This window comes from Castanea sativa, chromosome 5, assembly GCF_040712315.1.
Source record: "Castanea sativa cultivar Marrone di Chiusa Pesio chromosome 5, ASM4071231v1".
Classification (NCBI taxonomy): Eukaryota; Viridiplantae; Streptophyta; class Magnoliopsida; order Fagales; family Fagaceae; genus Castanea; species Castanea sativa.
This window is the reverse complement of record NC_134017.1, coordinates 16,240,560-16,258,405: the sequence shown is the minus strand read 5'-3', so window position 1 is coordinate 16,258,405 and position 17,846 is coordinate 16,240,560. Positions and strand designations below refer to the sequence as shown.

General features: G+C 35.0%; 1 protein-coding gene and 1 long non-coding RNA gene across 3 annotated transcripts; both read right to left on the bottom strand.

Annotated features, from left to right (window-relative positions):
* Positions 1-11,075: 11,075 nt before the first annotated feature.
* Positions 11,076-12,892, bottom strand: LOC142636748 (uncharacterized). Of its 2 annotated transcripts, none has more exons than XR_012844379.1 (3): positions 12,394-12,892; positions 12,082-12,201; positions 11,076-11,579 (listed from the first exon to the last, which is right to left on the bottom strand). It is a non-coding gene; the product is annotated as an uncharacterized LOC142636748 (long non-coding RNA). The 2 variants fall into 2 exon arrangements; XR_012844380.1 differs by having other exon boundaries at positions 12,082-12,165; positions 12,394-12,887.
* Positions 12,893-14,593: 1,701 nt separating this feature from the next.
* Positions 14,594-15,175, bottom strand: LOC142634823 (uncharacterized). Its single transcript, XM_075809075.1, has one exon. The coding sequence runs from the start codon at positions 15,173-15,175 to the stop codon at positions 14,594-14,596; it is 582 nt and encodes a 193-aa protein (XP_075665190.1).
* Between the last annotated feature and the right edge of the window lie 2,671 nt (positions 15,176-17,846).

The window sequence follows — 17,846 nt, the reverse complement described above, 5'->3', positions numbered from 1 at the left end:
TTTTGAAATAATGGAGGGTAATATGGGTTTCAGGGACTTAGCTTTGTTCAATGATTCTTTATTAGCGAAACAATTGTGGCGGCTTTTGCAAAATACAAATTCTTTGTTTTATAAAGTCATTATGGCGAGGTTCTATCCCAATTGCACAACAATGGAGGCTAGAAATTCAATAGCAAGTTCTTATGATTGGACTAGTATTTTATATGGCAGGGATGCCCTTTTAAAGGGTTGTAGATGGTGGATTGGGAATGACAAGTCAATTAGTATATGGCAAGATTTTTGGCTACCTCGAAGGCACACTCCTTAGGTTCGGTCCACTTTGATTGAGTCATTGGCTGATGCTAAGGTTGATATGTTAATTGACACTTCTAATCGGCAGTGGGATCATGGCCTTATTGATGAGATTATTACTCCGAAGGAAGCTGAGCTCATCAAACAGATTCCTTTGTCACAAGTTGAGGCGGTGGATTCTCTTTTTTGGCCTTTCACATCGAGAGGGGAGTATATGTGTAAATCAGGTTATAGGTTTTTGAAGGATGAAGCTGCTTTCGAGCTTAATGGCATACCTATTGACAATAATAAAGATTTATGGAGAGGAATTTAGTCTTTACACGTACTAAACAAAGTGAAGAATCTCATGTGGAGGGCTTGCCGAAATTCTTTTCTAACAAAACAGAACCTAGTGCGTCGAACAATTATTGAATGCCCCCTCTGTGATTGTTGCAAACAAGTTCCGGAATTTGCCTTGCATGCCTTTTGGACTTGTCAGGAGCTCGATGTTGTTTGGGAAAATTAAATGAAGATTTGTGGTTGTGTCGATGGAATAATTTTTTTATGGATTTTAAAGAATTACTGTCACAGCTCATTGTGGTGGGCCTTTCTTGTAATGTTGAGCTGAGCTGCCTCCTCCTGAATTGGGCCCGAATGTTCTGGATTTGAAAGTTGAGACCAATCTAATTGCAACCCATCTTGGTCCGGCTTGTGCACAAAATATGCCCCATTTTCAAAGCTTTAATCGCATGCCCACAGCAGGCGGAACTGTTATGGGAAGTTTTGGTAGACAGATATAATAAAGATAACAAAGGAAATGCGTTCACTATTTAAACAGAATAAATAAAAGGGGTAATAAAAGACACCTCATACATATAACAACTGGAAAGTGGGGGAAGAATAGTAATAGATTTATTGAATCAAAGAGGAGAATATCAGTCTACCATGCCAAACTACAACACAGGGCTGGAATCAAGAAGGGAACCATTTCCTCAATGCAAATAATCTCCCTTGAAAAAAAAAAATTAATTGCTTTGAGGGAACAGGGCTAAAAGGTCTATGCCTAGAAGAAGCCTTTTTTCCTTTAGTAGAGAACAGGGTCTTAGAGGGAGAGAGGGGATCAACCTATTTGGTGCATGTCTGTCATTCTATGCTCTCTATTTTTCTTTTCTTTCTAATTCTTCTTTCCTTTTTGTTTTCTTTTTCAGTGCTTGCTTCTTTGCTTTTGATTCTTTCCTAGAGGTTACTATTACTATGCTCGTGATTCTCCTCCCTTTTTATGTGCACGGCAAAGGTCCCTTATATAATGCCTACCGTGGCTGACTTTTACCATTTTAACTTTTAACCACCTTTGTCTGGTGTGGGTGTCCTTGCCGACCATTTAGTTAGTTGTCTAGCCAGCTCTACTTACCTATGCTGGTTGTGCCACTCCACATCACTAGACAAAGAGGATTATTTTGTTTGTTTGCTTGTCGTGACATTATTACCTGCCACGGTGTGGGTGCTCTTTCTCTCCATCCCTCATGGTATGCATATAATGGTTTCAACTCATCCTTACTTCTTTTGGATGGTATGTTATCCCAGCTGGACATTTCCCCCAAAAGAGCCTGAGCAAGAACCGCAGAATAAGTTTTCCCATCTCCCCATCGCCAGACCATGCCCTCTTACCTCTAGCTTATGACCCACCACTTCTTGTATTGGCAGGGTACATGCTAGTGGTGTCTAGGCTTTGCGCGTGATTCACTTCTATGTTCATCCAAAACTTGCCTGCTGTTCATGTGTTCGCCGCAGTTTAGAGGCTCGTCTGCACATTCTACTGTCCAACCTTGACTTCTTATGGCGTGAGCTGTTTTCTGATTTCTCATACTTTATTGGCTTGCTCCTTTTAGGGGCTGAGTTTTGCTTGATTGTGGGCTTTTCTTCCCTCAGGCCACTCTTTTGCTCTTTCCTGCAGTCTTGCTATCATTTCCTACTGCATCACTCTGCTATTCCTGTTGTGATGCTATTTGACCCAAACCTGCTGGGCCTCTTTGGGTCAGCAGCTTACCCTTCTTTTAATGACTCAATATGATTATTAAGCCTTTTACTGCATTACTTGTGGGCTCCTGTGTCCCATTTATTTCCTTTTAGGCATCCTTGGCCCATTTACTTGAGCATCCTTGGCTCTTTCTAATTCTGTGTTCTCCATGGGCTTTTACTAACCCCTTGGGCTTCCCTAGCCCAATTACTCTATCTTTCATCCTTGGGGCTTATGGACTTTCCATCAACCCCTTACTTTCTTTACTTGCATTACTTTGGGCCTGCTGTGACCCATTCTCACTTTTCTACATCACACACTGCCCATGAATTTGCTACTTCTCTCTCTCCGGGCTCTTTTAGGCCTGTTTGCTTCCTCAAAGTCCATTTGTTTGTTTTATGGACCTATGATCCATTATTCCTACTGCTTGGGCTTAATGGTTTTTCTATCCAATTACTAACTATTTTCTACCCATGTTGCTTGGCTTCTTCTTTCTACTGGGCTTCCCAAAATGAGCATCAAAACTCATTAATCATCAACAGAATGTGGAGTTATTCTCTATCACAGCATGGTCCGTGTGGACTTAACGAAACCAAGTTCATTTAAATCAACTGAACTGTAGCTCCCATTTGATAGCTTTTTTGGAGAAAGAGCATCTTGAAGAATTTCTTGTTGTACAACCTCTCCCACGGCCTCACCCTATAGTTGTTCGATCTCAATGGCAACCTCCTTCACTAGGCTTGGTTAAAATTAATTTTTACGGTGCCGTTTTTAGTAAGGAGCATAAATCGGGCATTGGGGTGATGATACGTGACAATTATGGTTCGGTAATGGCTTCACTATCAAAGCAGCTTCCTTAGATTCACGGTCCTTTGGAGATTAAGGCATTGGCAACGTCAGCAACACTTCGGTTTGCCTCAGACTTAGGCTTCACTCAGGCCATTTTAGAGGGTGATTGCCAGGTACTCATGTCGGCTTTAGTTAATGATAGTTTGTTCTTATCCTCGGATGGTTTGCTTATGGATGATATCAAATTTGGGGCTAGGTGTTTTCCATCAATTGCATTACTCTTATGTTAAGAGAGAAGATAATAAGGTTGCTCATAATTTAGCTAGACATGCTTTATGTATTTTAGACATTGTTGTGTAGATGGAGGATGTTCCACTGCCTTTTCTTTCTTTTGCCCAAGCTGACATTGTTAGTTTTTCTTAATATTATGCATTTATGTCCGCTCAAAAAAAAAAAAAAAAATTGAAATACAGTCTCAAAATTAGACAGTAGCTTTGCTGCCCAAACATCTAAACCTATAGATGAAATTGCTCTTCTATCAAGGGTATGGGCTAAACAATTGCCCTTCCTTTTAACATGCCTAAAATTGAACCATTGTAAAGAACTCGCTAGTAATTTAGTCTCTTCAACAGTGTGACCATACAAGGTAAATGAGGGTTTGCTATCTTGCAGTGTAGAAATGACCAACAAAGAGTCACCCACTAGCAGCCAACCTTCAACTTTTCAACCGAATGGGGGAGAGGAATTTTTTGGTTCATAGCAACGATGATATTGCATAGGTGACATGATTTTTTTAATATTAAAAACTCCACATTGTATTAAAAAAATAAAAAACTCCACATTGGTATTGCCACAACAAAAACCTATGACTTAACAAAATTTCAAATCCAAACTAGTTAAAAATGGGTCTTTCTCAATTCAAAACCAAATAAATTCAATCTACGCCTTAAATTGAAACAAGTCCATCTTTCAACAACATTTTCCACTCCAACTTTTAGAAGAACACGCACCATCGTTTTCATGACTTGATACGTCAACCAACTTAAAAAATAATGTCCTCTTTGGGCGTGTAACTGGAAAACACTATAATCGTTTTAGTCCTACTATTAGAGCTGCTATCTCATAAGATTGTATAACTTGTTTTCTTCCACTCCTCTCTATATTTCTTGCAACAGTCATGGATACCACCTTTCAATTTTTACAAAATAGTAGATCTTAGTTTTCACAACTTAGGGCTTTGTAGCCAACCCTTCACTCCACTATAACATTTATCAATGCCTAATAATACATGGTTTTAGCAGCTTTGAAAGGAATAGAATTGTAAGTCCTTGTTTCAATTTAGGGCTTAGATTAAATTAATTCGGCTTTGAACTAAGGAAGACCCATTTCTAATGGATTTGGGTTTGAGTCTTTATTGGGTCATGATGTTTTTGATCTGACAATACTAAATTGGATTTATTTAATATTTAAATTGTTATCATGTTATGTAAAAAAAAGCTATATCACTGCTTTGTTAGCCACATAGGTAGGGAGACTAACAATAGTTAGCAAAATGATTAATATTGCTCTTTTTAAAAATCCATAGGTCAATCGCACTCATGAAAATTCAAAGATTGGCCTAAAAAATATTACAATGACAAGCTAAAATTAAAATTTTAAAAATTAGTCACTAGCCTGTGCGATGCATGGAAATAACTACTGGATGAGTTTCAAGGGAAAAAAAGAAGTAATTTTTATTTATTAGCTTTTTGTAGGAATGAATAAGAGACATAATTATATATATATATATATATATATATATAGACACACACACACACACTAAAATGTGCCTATTGAAAGGTCATAACTATTCAAATTGAATATATCAAAAGGTGCCTATCAAGGTTTTCAGACCTGGACCGTTCAATGAACCGTAAAAGAAAGAGGTTCAAGATTTTTAAGGTCGAACCAAGGTCGAACCGTGATAACGTCATAATTAATTTAATAATTATTTAAATATAAATAAATATATTAAATTAGTATAAATAGAAAATTTAACTAAAATAATCCAATTAAATATAAATATCTATATTTCAAATATATAATTTCATACCATAATTTTTACAAGACAAATAAGAAATATCAAATCCTAAGCAAATTTAAATACAATATCTATTTATTTATTTATATATTGATTAGTTAAACTTGTAATAATAATAATTAGAGCAATAATAGTACTATAACATTTTATTCAAATTTTGACACAATTTGTCACGTGACGAGATATGAATAGTAGAGATGTAGACCTATAATTTTTTTTTTCATTACTCACACTTTGCCATATGTCAAATTATAGCAAAAAATTGTGTAAAATATTGTTATACAACATTACTCTTAAAAAAGTAATGCTATATATACAAATTATTTTACAACATTTTTATAGACTGTTGATGTGACTTTAGTATTTTCTAAATAGTTATTGCAAGTAAAAATGTAATATTAATGATAAATTCATATTAGAACTAGTAAGAATTTGCCACATCAATAATTTGTAAAAATTTTATAAAATAATTTGTGTTTATAGAATTTCTTTTCTTGGAAATACTTAATTTATTTAATGCACCTACCAATGCATCTATCAATGCATGTCAAGTCAGATCACGTTGGGCAGCTGAAAATTGAAAGGGGGATGTAAATCTAAGGGCTGAAATTTGTTTGCTTTTATTAAAAAATTAATACCTTTCTTCCGCTCCGTTTGTTTCAATGAAAAACTTTGTATAAAGACAGTTTTTCTTATTTTCTAATGTTTGGTAGCATAAAAAAATATGAGTCAAAGGAAAACTATCTTTGGTCAATATAAAAAGTATGCCTTATTTTTAGAGATTGTTTTCCATTAATTTTTTTTGGAAAACAATTCTATCTCACAGCAAGCTAAATAAGGGAAGTTAGGAGGTTGTTTTTCAACTTATTTAAAGTTGCTACCAAACATTGGAAAATGAGATAGTTTTATAAAAAATAATTTTTAAAAAATGACTCATTTTCTAGAAAACATCATTATTGAAACAAACAGAGCGTTCATTCCCAATGTTAGCCACTTGAGGGACTTAAGGAATTCAAAAGGTAACAAAAATCTAGAGAAAGAAAGAGAAACATAGTTCAGCAAAAAAAGAGGCAATTACAGAGCTCCATTAACGGAAAAAAGAAAGAGAAGAAAAAAAAAGAAGAAAGAAGAAGAAGTAGTAGCAGCAGGAGACAAAGGCATGATCGGCGTTGGCAACCTGCTGACTGCTGCTTCAACTAGACGCAGACCCTGCTTCGTTGTGTGTGTGTGTGTGTGTTTTTTTTTTTTTGAGGAACTTGTCTTCTTCTTTTCTTGTTCTTTTTTTTTCCCTTACAAATCCCTTTGTTCAAGACCTGAAATTATCAGATCTCCTTTCAATCTTTGTTCTTCTTCGTGTTCTTTCATTTCTTCTAGATTTGATCATAACTTCATACCGATTTATTGGCCCAAAACTCACCGGAAAAGCTGGAACAAAAAGAAACCGTACGAACCTCAAAAACCGGTCACGGTTCTTAGAACCGAACGGTTTGACCACGGTTCGCACGGGTCTTTGCTTTTTTCTATAGAGCGGTTCTTGATGCTAAAAAAACCGCAAAACGGAGGGGTTTGCGGTTTTTCTGGTTGGACCGTACGGTCCGGTCCGAGTTTCAAAACTATGGTAGCTATTGAAAAGTCATAATTCTTCATATTTGATATATATTAAAGGTGCTTATTGGCAAAAAATGTGTCTATTAAATGAGAATATGTCAATTGACCGAAAATGTGGCTATTGAATGAAAATATGGATGTTGAGGGTTATAATATTTTGGGAATAAATAGCGGTTCATATTCATTTTGTAACTTCTTTTCAATTTATTCTCCTTCATATTTCATAGAAACACAAGAGACCTATGGGTCTTCTTCAAAACTTCTATTTGTAAGTCAATTTTCTTTGTTAAATAGTGAAAACGTCCATGAATCAAGCCACACCAATGGTGGCAGCAGTAATACTGAACTATTTCTTTATTTGGTTACTTTTTCTTAACTTTTTATCTTCAATCTTTCTTAGAAACACACAAAACATGTGAATTTTTTTCAAAATTGCTATTTGTAAGTCGTTTTTTTTTTTTTTGTTAAATAATGAAATGGTCTAGGAATCAAGCCACACCAATGGCAGCAACAATAATATTAAACAATTTCTTTACACACCTTATGAATCCTATTCTTCTTCGATTCCTAATTCTCTTCCCTAAGAATCAAAACAATCCAAAAGTATTTAAATATATTATACCATGACAACTAATAAAGAATCAACCAAATTCAGGTAATATATTATAACAATGATTGTTATATATATCATACAATTACAACAGTTATATAAAATGTCAATTTAGTGGGCCATTGATAATAACCGAACATTAACGAAATCTTTCAAAAAGTTTATCAAATAGTGTAATAAGTTATTGCTATATATAAATATATAGTTTATTCCAAATCCAAACGGTGTGGGCAGTTAGTTTAGAAAAGAAAAAATTAAGGTTGAAAACAAAACTCCCTTTACGTGTCACTACAAGAAATCTGGGTTTAGGCGACGTTTGTAAAACGTCACTAAAACCCCAAAAAACGTCACTATAGACACAAATGGTCTACAGCGACGTTTTTTTTTGCGACGTTCAAAAACGTTGCTATAGAGCAGTCACTATAGCTCTATTGCGACGTTTTGCAAAACGTCACTATATGTGACTCTTTAGTGGCGTACAAAAACTTTTAGTGACGTTTTCTAAAACGTCACTAAATAATATAACATTTTCGTATATAATATTGGAAAATAGATTTAGCGACATTTTTAAAACGCCGCAAATAATAACACTAATAGTTTACAGACATCACAAAAGCATTTGTCCTCTTGCTTCTTGTTTTTTTTGTTTGTCAAAAATCCTCATCTAATGGAAGAATCTCCTTGTAGACATTAGTGGGCAGTGGGTTCTTTTTAAAAATTAATTTCAAGCTAGCTAAACCACAAAACCAATAACAAAAAAAAAAAAAAAAATTGAAATCTACCAACTATAGAAAAATTAATAGTAGAAATAAAAGAAATACAAGATTTACAAACTTGTACATAAACTTACAATCATTTGGCCCTTGATCCTCAGGTCCTTTTGCTCAAAAAGCCAAATTTGAATAAAAGCTTTATGTACCAATTTCCAACGAAAACAAAAAAAAGCACAAATTAGCACAAAAATTCCATGACCCATTAAAGAAAAGCCAAATCAAAGCAAACCCATAAGTCAAAAACAAGGATTTACACTCTAAAGAAACTTGAACAACAAAAACTTTCCAACCAAAACAGAAAAAGAGCAAAAATTAGCACAAAAGCTCCATGACCATCAAAGAAAAACCAGATCAAAGCAAACTCATAAGCCAAAAACAAAGACTTACACTTTAAAGAAATGGTGGGTCAGCGGTGGCTTGGAGTTGCTACAGTAGTGGCTAGGGGTGGCAAGGGAGGAGAGAAGATGTGTGGCGGCTTGAGGGAGAAGAGGTGTGGCTGCTTTGGAATGGGAGAGGAGAGACTATAGAACTAAGAGAAGTGAGAGTGTGGGGCACGAAGTGAACAAAAGAAAAAGAAAGAAAAACAAAAGAAGGGAAGTGGGAGTGTGGGACACGGTGAACAAAAGAAAAGAAAGAAAAACAAAGTTAAAAAAAAAGGGGGGAAAAAAGTGTGGGAAATGAATGAGTTTGTGTGGAAAAGTCAAAAAAGGGGGGCAAAAGTTTGTGTGGAAAAGTCAAAAATGGGGGCAAGAGTTTTTTTTCTTTTGCTGGCAAAGTTTGTGCGGTTCTTTAATACCTACAGCGACGTTTTCTTAAAACGTCGCTATAAACCAGAAAAATGCTACTAAAACTATCCTTATTGTGGCGTTTTAAAAAACATCACTATTGTTTTGAGTTATAGCGATGTTTTTTTGAAAACGTCGCTAAACACTCACTCTTTAGCGGCGTTTTTCAAAAACGTCACAGTATACCGCTTATAGCAGCGAATTTAAAAACGTCGCTAAAAAAAACGCCGCCTAAACCAAGATTTTTTGTAGTGTGTAAACACGATTTTATTTATGCAAATCGCAATCACCATTAGTAGAACTTATATAATTATCCCAATTCAATCACAAAATAACTTCTCAAAACTTATTTAGTGCACACATAGAAACTTTCCACGGAAATCACAAAAATAAATTGAGGAAAATTTGTCTTAAGATTGTTAGATATTATTACACAAATAATTTACTTTTATAATTTTGTGAATAAGATCAATATACAATATATGTACAAATCTGTGTGTGAATGTATAAGAGAAATAAAATAAAACTTACAAACTAAACGAATACAAAATGTTTGATATAAAACCGACCAAGATACAATGATCAACAACATGTAGAAGAAGCACTATAATCTCTAAGCACAACGAATAGAATTGTGTGTGTGTGTCTCTCTCTAAAGATTCTTATGAATAAATGAAAAAACTAACTTTTTAAAATGAAATGAGGGATGCCTTTTTATAAGAACATTGACACCAGTTCAGAATAGGTGTAGTCGTGAATAGACATATTGAAAAGACATAATTATTCGGTATTTTTAAATGTATACGTGGCATAAATTTGTGTAGCCATGTGGCACAATAAGAAGTGGTTAACAAAAAGTTAAACGTTTCGACTATTAATTATTACTAGTTGTTAACCCGTGCAATGCACAAGGAAGTTTGATAAAAACTATTTAAAATTTCATTTTGCTTAAAGTTATGATCACTTGGAAAAAAGGAAAAGAAAATATACATAAGAGATTACTACTACTAACAAAGCAAACTTGTTGTTTCTCTCAATCTTATGCTTGCAAATACTTGAATTAACTGCTTACTAATAAAGAAAATATATTTGGTGAGACCATGGACCTTATCCACCCGCCCTAAAAGTTCTTATATAGAAATCTCACAAAAATAGATAAAGTGTAGGGAACACTCAAAATTTATAAAGCAACAAATGAACTATATCAATGGATATACCAACATATTATCCCATATAACATCCCAAGTCTCAAGTGCAGCAAGTTCATCATTGGTTGTTCAATCAAATTAGCAAAATGCAAAAACGCCATTTGTCTTTCTTGGATATTTATTAGAATTAAAAAATAAAATTAATCTTAAAATTTTTAGACAATATCGTTTTCTTTCTACATCAAATTAAAACTGACAAATAAGAAGTATAATAAGGAATGATTACATAAATGGTCATCTTTGGCTATGGTCCTTCATCAATTGCCTTGGAAGCAACAACAACTTCTCAATTTATGTCTTTAGCATCCGCTTCAATATATATATATATATATATATATATATATATATATATATATTTTTTTTTTTTGGTTATGTACTTTCAACAACATGGGCATCACATCCCTGCCCTGGGATCCAATGTCAAAAAAGTTTTGCCTAAGGTCAAATGTAGTCATAGCATAACTTGCAATAGACAATTAGTTTTGAATGCTAGGAGTACCTTCCATTCATCCATATGGAAGGAGGAATTTCCATTTGAGTAAGAATTTTTTTTGGATTGAGAAAATGATATATATATCTGTCAAAACTGAAAATCCAACGAAAAATAAAAAACTAAATTGCTAGTCTTCCAATGAGAGTAAGAATGAGAAAAGAAGGTACCCATATATATTGGTGGTGACTGTGTGGCAAGCCTTGAAATTACTTCATTTCGTTGTGTCATAATTTAATCTCACGGATCCAAAACCACAAACACAATCAAAATTGACAGTAAAATTGGTCTTCCAACTTAGAACCCAACAAATAAAAATAAAGCTATGAACTGCAGAATTATAAAATAGAGAGGTATGAGTATACAGACAATTATGGGGTGAACAAAAGCATAATTAGAATAAACATTATATATTAGAACGAAAGGCATAATTAGAATATACATATATAACAACCCATCCTTCTGTGCTTTTATTTCTTAAGCATAATTAGAATATACATAACAACAAATTTTATGATTCTATTCCTTTGGTTAGCAAAAGCTGGCTACTCCCTTAAACAAATACAAATCCATCTTACAATTATTTGTGCATAAGAAAAATTCTACACAGACAAATCAAAAAGTGATGCTCTTCTCAACTATATCATAAAATTCTTCATCACAAGTTCAAGTATGCAATTTTAGGATTTAATGGAACTCACTGCAATATAATATAGGCCGAATCTTGTTCCTTCGTTGCCAGAGTGCCCGTGATAGCATGGTAGTGAGTTTGCATGTTTTTTGGTCCCTATCCCAAGCCCAGTGCATGAGATCAGTGAAAGAAGGCTAGCTATTGAACACGCATTCCATCATGTCATGCTACCAGACTGACTGAATTTTGGAACACCCCAGATGGCAGGAAGAACATCTTCCACCTCGACCCCACAAAATCAGCTACAACTACAACATTCTGCTTGAAAAAAGTTGAGCAAGTTGTTTACAATTCATTCATAGCCCTCAAAACAATTTGGGTGCAAGTTACCGCTACATTGGTTGGGATTTCAAATGGTGTTATTTGGTAAGTTTCAATTTTGAGTGAGACTTTTTGTCAAACATGTGGTGTGCATGTTCTAAATGGGAATGAAAAGAATATTTTACTTCATGAATACACCCAAAAAAAATGCCGAACTACAATCGAACATTGACAAAAGTGAAGAAAAAACTTCAAAATGATCTATAACGAAAATTGAACTGGTTTCAAATTTTACTGTACCATTTAGTTTGGGTTGACCGTGCAATATCTCGCTAAAATGCGAAATCCATTTGCTTTCCAAAAGCAATTAAATGTCTTCAAAAAACAATGGTGGAAAAAAAGGGGGCCAGCTTTTTCAAATTACACTATATCATATCCAGCAAATTTAATCAAACAATTAACAGGAACATAAATTTATAATATGAAGAGGAAAGAAAACCTTGAATTTGTTGTGCAACCGCTATTCGTTGGAGGACTCGTACTCAGCGTTGCAGGAAATTAGACGAATCCCATCTTGTAGTTTCTGAATTGTTCAAAATGGTTATTCAAATATCTATTTCTATCACCAACAAAGCCCATCATCAGAATTCCTCTACCTACCCAAAAAAATAAATAAAGCAATAGAAATTCTGTTTGTTTCAAAGTTTTTTACTTTGCCTCAATAGTTTTGATCAAAATTAAATCTTTTTTTATCACGGTAAAAACTATTAGAAAATACCTAAAAAAATCAAAGAAAAAGTGACATCCTTACATAGATAAGCAGTGTTCACGCCATTGTCTTTGTAATTGGGTCATAGCAGAACAAATACTTGAGATTACATTATAATATCACAGATTAGAGAGGGTTTTGACTAAATAGTTGAAGTATTGGAGAGGTTTGTAATCTTTAAGAGTCATAAGGAATATAAGGAAGACAGAGGTTGCAGTCTTGCCGTTTAAGGTCTAATGTGATGGTTGTGATAGTGATGTAGGGAAGAAAGGGGTTGCAAATTTAGGAATAGAAGGGAGAGACCGAAGGTTTAACGTAAAAGAACAGAATATGACCCTAGAAGTTATTGTGGACTTTTCTTGTCATAATAAGAGAAGGAATTGCTTGCCCCTTGAGTAATTCATATTGCAAATCCGTAAAGAAAAGGAATTAGTTCCTAAAAAATTCTTATTGCAAATATGACTTAACAGTCTAAACTTGTTGTGGGATTTGTTTCAAGGTTGTCACAGGAAATAGAAAATAAGGCATATAGAGAGGGAGAGAAGGTACAAGAAAAAGAGGAGGAAGAATGAATAAATAACTTCTCTGGAACGGTGAAAAATTGGTAACTACCTAGTGGAATGGTGCAACTGAACACCAACAGTAGTAAAAATTGTACTCAAACGGTTTGCTTAGACAACCAAATGAACAGATACATTTTTATGTGTTTTTAGATACAGAGGTAGCAGAAATTTATGTAGCCACGTGGCACAATAAGGAGAGGTCAACAAAAAGTCGAGGTCAACAAAAAATCAAACATTTCGACTATTAGTTATTATATAGATTAGCAAAATTAGCTTAAACAACTGTCAAATGTATTTTTGGTATTTTTACATTTTTTTTATAAAGCTAATAGAAAATAATAAACCATAAAAAAATATTGTATTTATTAATCCTTCAAATAAAAAAGAATTTTAATCTGAAGATTAAATTGCAATTTACGACCTTAATATTTGGGATATTTTAAACTTTTTTCTTTTTATAAATTTCAAAATTTAGAACCATACCTCTACTGTCATCATGGTTTTCAGACTCAGACTAGACCGTACGGTTCAACTCGGCTAACCAAGAATCTCTCACTAATATGGTTCTTTTAACCTTGGAAATTGTTCTATGAAGAAAAAAAAATGAAACCGTTTAAACCGCGGTTCAACCGCTCGGATTTGAAAACTATGGACCGTTCTCACGGTTCAATTTCAGAGCATTTTTTTGAAAATAAAATTTGGTATATGTATTACAACAGGACTTAGAACATCAACATTCAGAGATGCAAAAATAAATCTATTGGTCATCCTTTATATTGTCGCAATATGCTTAAACAAAATTTTAATGTGTGGGGGCTCTTATAAGAGGGTTTGGATTGTGTTTAGTACTTTAGAGCACAAGATGTAACATGAACATGATACATGTCCTATAAAAGCTGTGTTGCTCCTGTATATTGTCTAGTGCACAAAATCATTGAATCAAAACTTTACCCTTTATCAGATCTAGAATGGAAGAACAACATTTTTAGCAACTGATGGGTACAATCACTCCCTACTTCACCCCGAAAGGATTCAAGGTCTCATTTGCCAGCCTAATATCCATTGGGTAAAAGACATCATAGAAGCTCATAAGCAATGGAATGGAAAATTAGTTCAAAGCTCCTCTAATGATGCATCAACTGATGACTACCTAAACATTAATTCATTTGCCTAAAAATGAAGGTGAAGATTCTCAAGTTTTTTTTGTCAACAAAAAGGGCCACTTCACTTACAAATTAGTCTTCAAATTAATACAACAAGAATAAGTCTCTTCTGCCCATTATAATTCCAATGGCCTCGCTTCCAATGAATGGAATTAGTAATTGGGTCAAATCACAATACATCAACTTGGGCTTATGATCTAGCTTTAAGTCTTGCACTGCCTCCCTCATATTCATTAGGCTACAAACAAATCGGCCCATAATATAGTATTCCACAGAAATCCAGACCCCAGCAGCAATAAAAATACACATATGACAAAACCAAAGCAAAAACCACTAACAGTGGCATTTCATTTACAATCTCTCAACAACGGAGGGGCCTGGGCCAAACTCTCTGAATTCACTCTAGCGGAGGTATAGTCATCCTTCACTTTGTTTTCCCACTTATGGGTCTCTCATTTTTCATCCTAATTAATCAGCAGGACATTTAATAACTTAGCCGTAAACACCTTCCTATCTTCAGTTTTGCTGCCTCAACTCCTTGTAAAACCTCTGTATAAATTCCTCGGCAGCTTTGTCCACATTGGAGTCCTCATCAATATCCCTCAAAGGAAAGGGAGAGTCTGTAATCCTCAACTGTCTCACCATGGGGCTTCGTCCGAAGCCCGGAAGCGCCGGGGATGCTTCCACCACCGCTTCATTGTTCAGCATCTCTAACACCATGGCCTTCACCGCATTTACCGTGGCCACATCATCATCTAGAGTAGCCGGCGCGTGAGCACATGTGAAGAAGTAGCTGTGGTGGTTGTTGTGGGGGTGGTGAAGACGGCGTTTATTGTTGATGTGGAAGGTGTAGTTGGGGGTGTTGCTGCAGCTGAACTTTCGTGGGGCAGAGAAGGACACGTGGCGGTTGGGGTGGTGGTGGCGGTGGTGGAACATGAGGTTGCTAATGGCTTTTCCGGCGATCTTGCTACGTTTCATCATCATGTTGAGGTTTAGCATTAGCTTTCGCTTTGATAGGCCTTTTCTCAGCATGAAAAAAGCTACACGTGCTATGCTCCATATTCTCTTGGCAGCTATTACTGGTACATTAGGTTCCATTTCTTTCAATCTATTTTTTTGATTGAAGAGTGAGGTTTTTTTTTTTTTTTAAATGTTGAGAGAGAGAGAGAGAGAGAGAGAGAGAGAGAGAGAGAAGAGAATTGATTTGGTTATGAGAGTGAGGGGGAGGGGGATATATAAACGGAGGTGTGTGAGTGAAAGAGGATGGTTTTTTTTTTTTTTGGTGATAAACTTTTGAATATGCACTGAAGAATGAGGAGTGGGTGCATTGATATTTGGGGTTGCTTTGCACTGAAGTAAATGGGTTTAATCAATCATTATTGGTCGATTGGTACCTGGGTGGGCTCAACCTCATGCAGCCTTTGGAATTTCAATGGTACAGGTCAAAAGTCCGGAAGGTAATTTTTTTATGTTTTTGGGTTCATTGATCACGTTTTAAAATCATGACCGTCTAAGAAAAAACATGATAAAGATAGCAGAATATACTGTATATCTGCCAACTGTCAAGCCCACCTAGTGAAAGCTTTTAGTTCTTACAATTTTAAATAAGCATTATTGATCACTTTATGAATTGACTTTAATCTTATTATTTAATATTTATATATATATATATATATTTTTGTTGAGAAAAAGGTAAGTAAATTTTATTAATTTAAATTTTGAAATAATAGAGGGTGGTATGGTTTCAGAGACTTGGATTTGTTCAATGATTCTTTATTAGCAAAATAACCGTGGTGGCTTTTGCAAAATACAAATTCTTTGTTTTATAAAGTCTTTAAGGCAAGGTTCATTCCCAATTGCACAATAATGGAGACCAGAGATTCAAGAGCAAGTTCTTATGCTTGGACTAGCATTTTACATGGCAGGGATGTCATTTTAAAGGGTTGTAGATGGCGGATTGGGAATGACAAATCAGTCAGTATATGGCAAGATTTTTCACTACCTCAGGCACACTTCTCAGGTTTGGTCCACTTTGATTGAGTTATTGGTTGATGCTAAGGTTGATATGTTAATTGACGCTTCTAATTGGCAGTGGGATCATGGCCTTATCGATGGGATTTTTACTCCAGAGGAAGTTGAGGTCATCAAACAAATTCCTTTGTCACAGGTTGAGGCGGTGGATTCTCTGTTTTGGCCTTTCACACAGAGAGGGGAGTGTACGTGTAAATCGGGTTATAGGTTTTTGAAGGATGAAGCTGCTTTCAAGTTTTAATGGCATACTTGTTGACAATGATAAAGATTTATGAAGAGGAATTTAGTCTTTACACATACCAAACAAAGTGAAGAATCTCATGTGGATGGCTTGCTGAAATTCTCTGCAACAAAACAGAACCTAGTGCGTTGAACAATTATTGAATGCCCCCTTTGTGATCGTTGCAAACAAGTTTCGGAATCTGCCTTGCACGCCCTTTAGACTTGTCAAGAGCTTGATGTTGCTTGGGAGGATGAAGATTTGTGGTCGTGTCGATGGAATAATGTTTTTATGGATTTTAAAGAATTATTGTCATGGCTCGTCAAGCACCAGCAGAATGTGGAGTTATTCTTTATCACGACATGGTCTATGTGGACTCAACAAAACCAAGTTCGTCTGAATAAACCGAGCTGCAGCTCCCATTTGCTAGCTTCTATGGCAAAAGAGCGTCTTGAAGAATTTCTTGCTGTACAACCTCCCCCACGAACTCGCCCCATGGTTATTCGTTCTCAATGGCAACCTCCTTCACTGGGCTTGGTTAAAATTAATTTTGATGGTGCCATTTTCAGTAAGGAGAACAAATCGAGCATTGGGGTGGTGATAAGTGACGATTATGGTTCGGTAATGGCTTTGCTAGTAAAGCAGCTTCCTCGAGTTCACAGTCCTTTGGAGATTAAGGCATTGATAGTGTCAACAACACTTCAGTTTGCCTCAGACTTAGGCTGTTTTAGAGGGTGATTGCCAGGTTGCTTATGTTGGCTTTAATTAATGATAGTTTGTTTTTATCCTCAGATTGTTTGCTTGTGGATGATATCAAATTTGGGGTTAGGTGTTTTCATCAATTACGTTACTCTTATGTTAAGAGAAAAGGTAATGAGGTTACTCATAATTTAGCTAGACATGATTTATGTATTTTAGACTTTGTTGTGTAGATAGAGGATGCTCCACCACCTTTTCTTTTTTTTTTGTCCAAGCTAACATTGTTGGTTTTTCTTAATACTATGCATTTTTCTCTTAAAATAATTTAAAATTTTGAAATAAAGTCTCCAAATATCTTGTAAAGTTGTGATTTTCAACTATATTGTATTAGCTTTAATAGTGTGCCAAATTTGATTATAATTTCTTCAATCATTTTTCCTGTATGTATGTGAGTTTATTTTTAAGGGATGAGTGTGAGAGATTGGTGAAGAATCAAGTTTCAAAAGTTGAATCAGTGGATTTCGTGTCTAGCTTGCGAGTAGCTTGCGAGAAACAAGCCGCGAAAATGCCATGTGTGGAGCACATGACTGGAAGATGAAGAGTCATGTCAAGCTATCATTTTCATGACTGTCTCGCAGGAAGAGCCAACCCGCGAAGGACTCGCAAAAGTTGCTGTTTGGCAAAAAGTTGTATTTTGCTTTACCTTTTCTTTTCCCACACTATATATATATCATCATTATCCACGAATTGTAAAGAGTACTTTTCAGAGAGAAACCCTAGAAAATACACTTGAGAATTAGAGATTGTTATACCCACAAT

What these genes read in the sequence shown, in the direction of transcription:
- LOC142634823 (XM_075809075.1), bottom strand. Translation starts at nt 15,175, where the DNA reads ATGGAACCTAATGTACCAGTAATAGCTGCCAAGAGAATATGGAGCATA.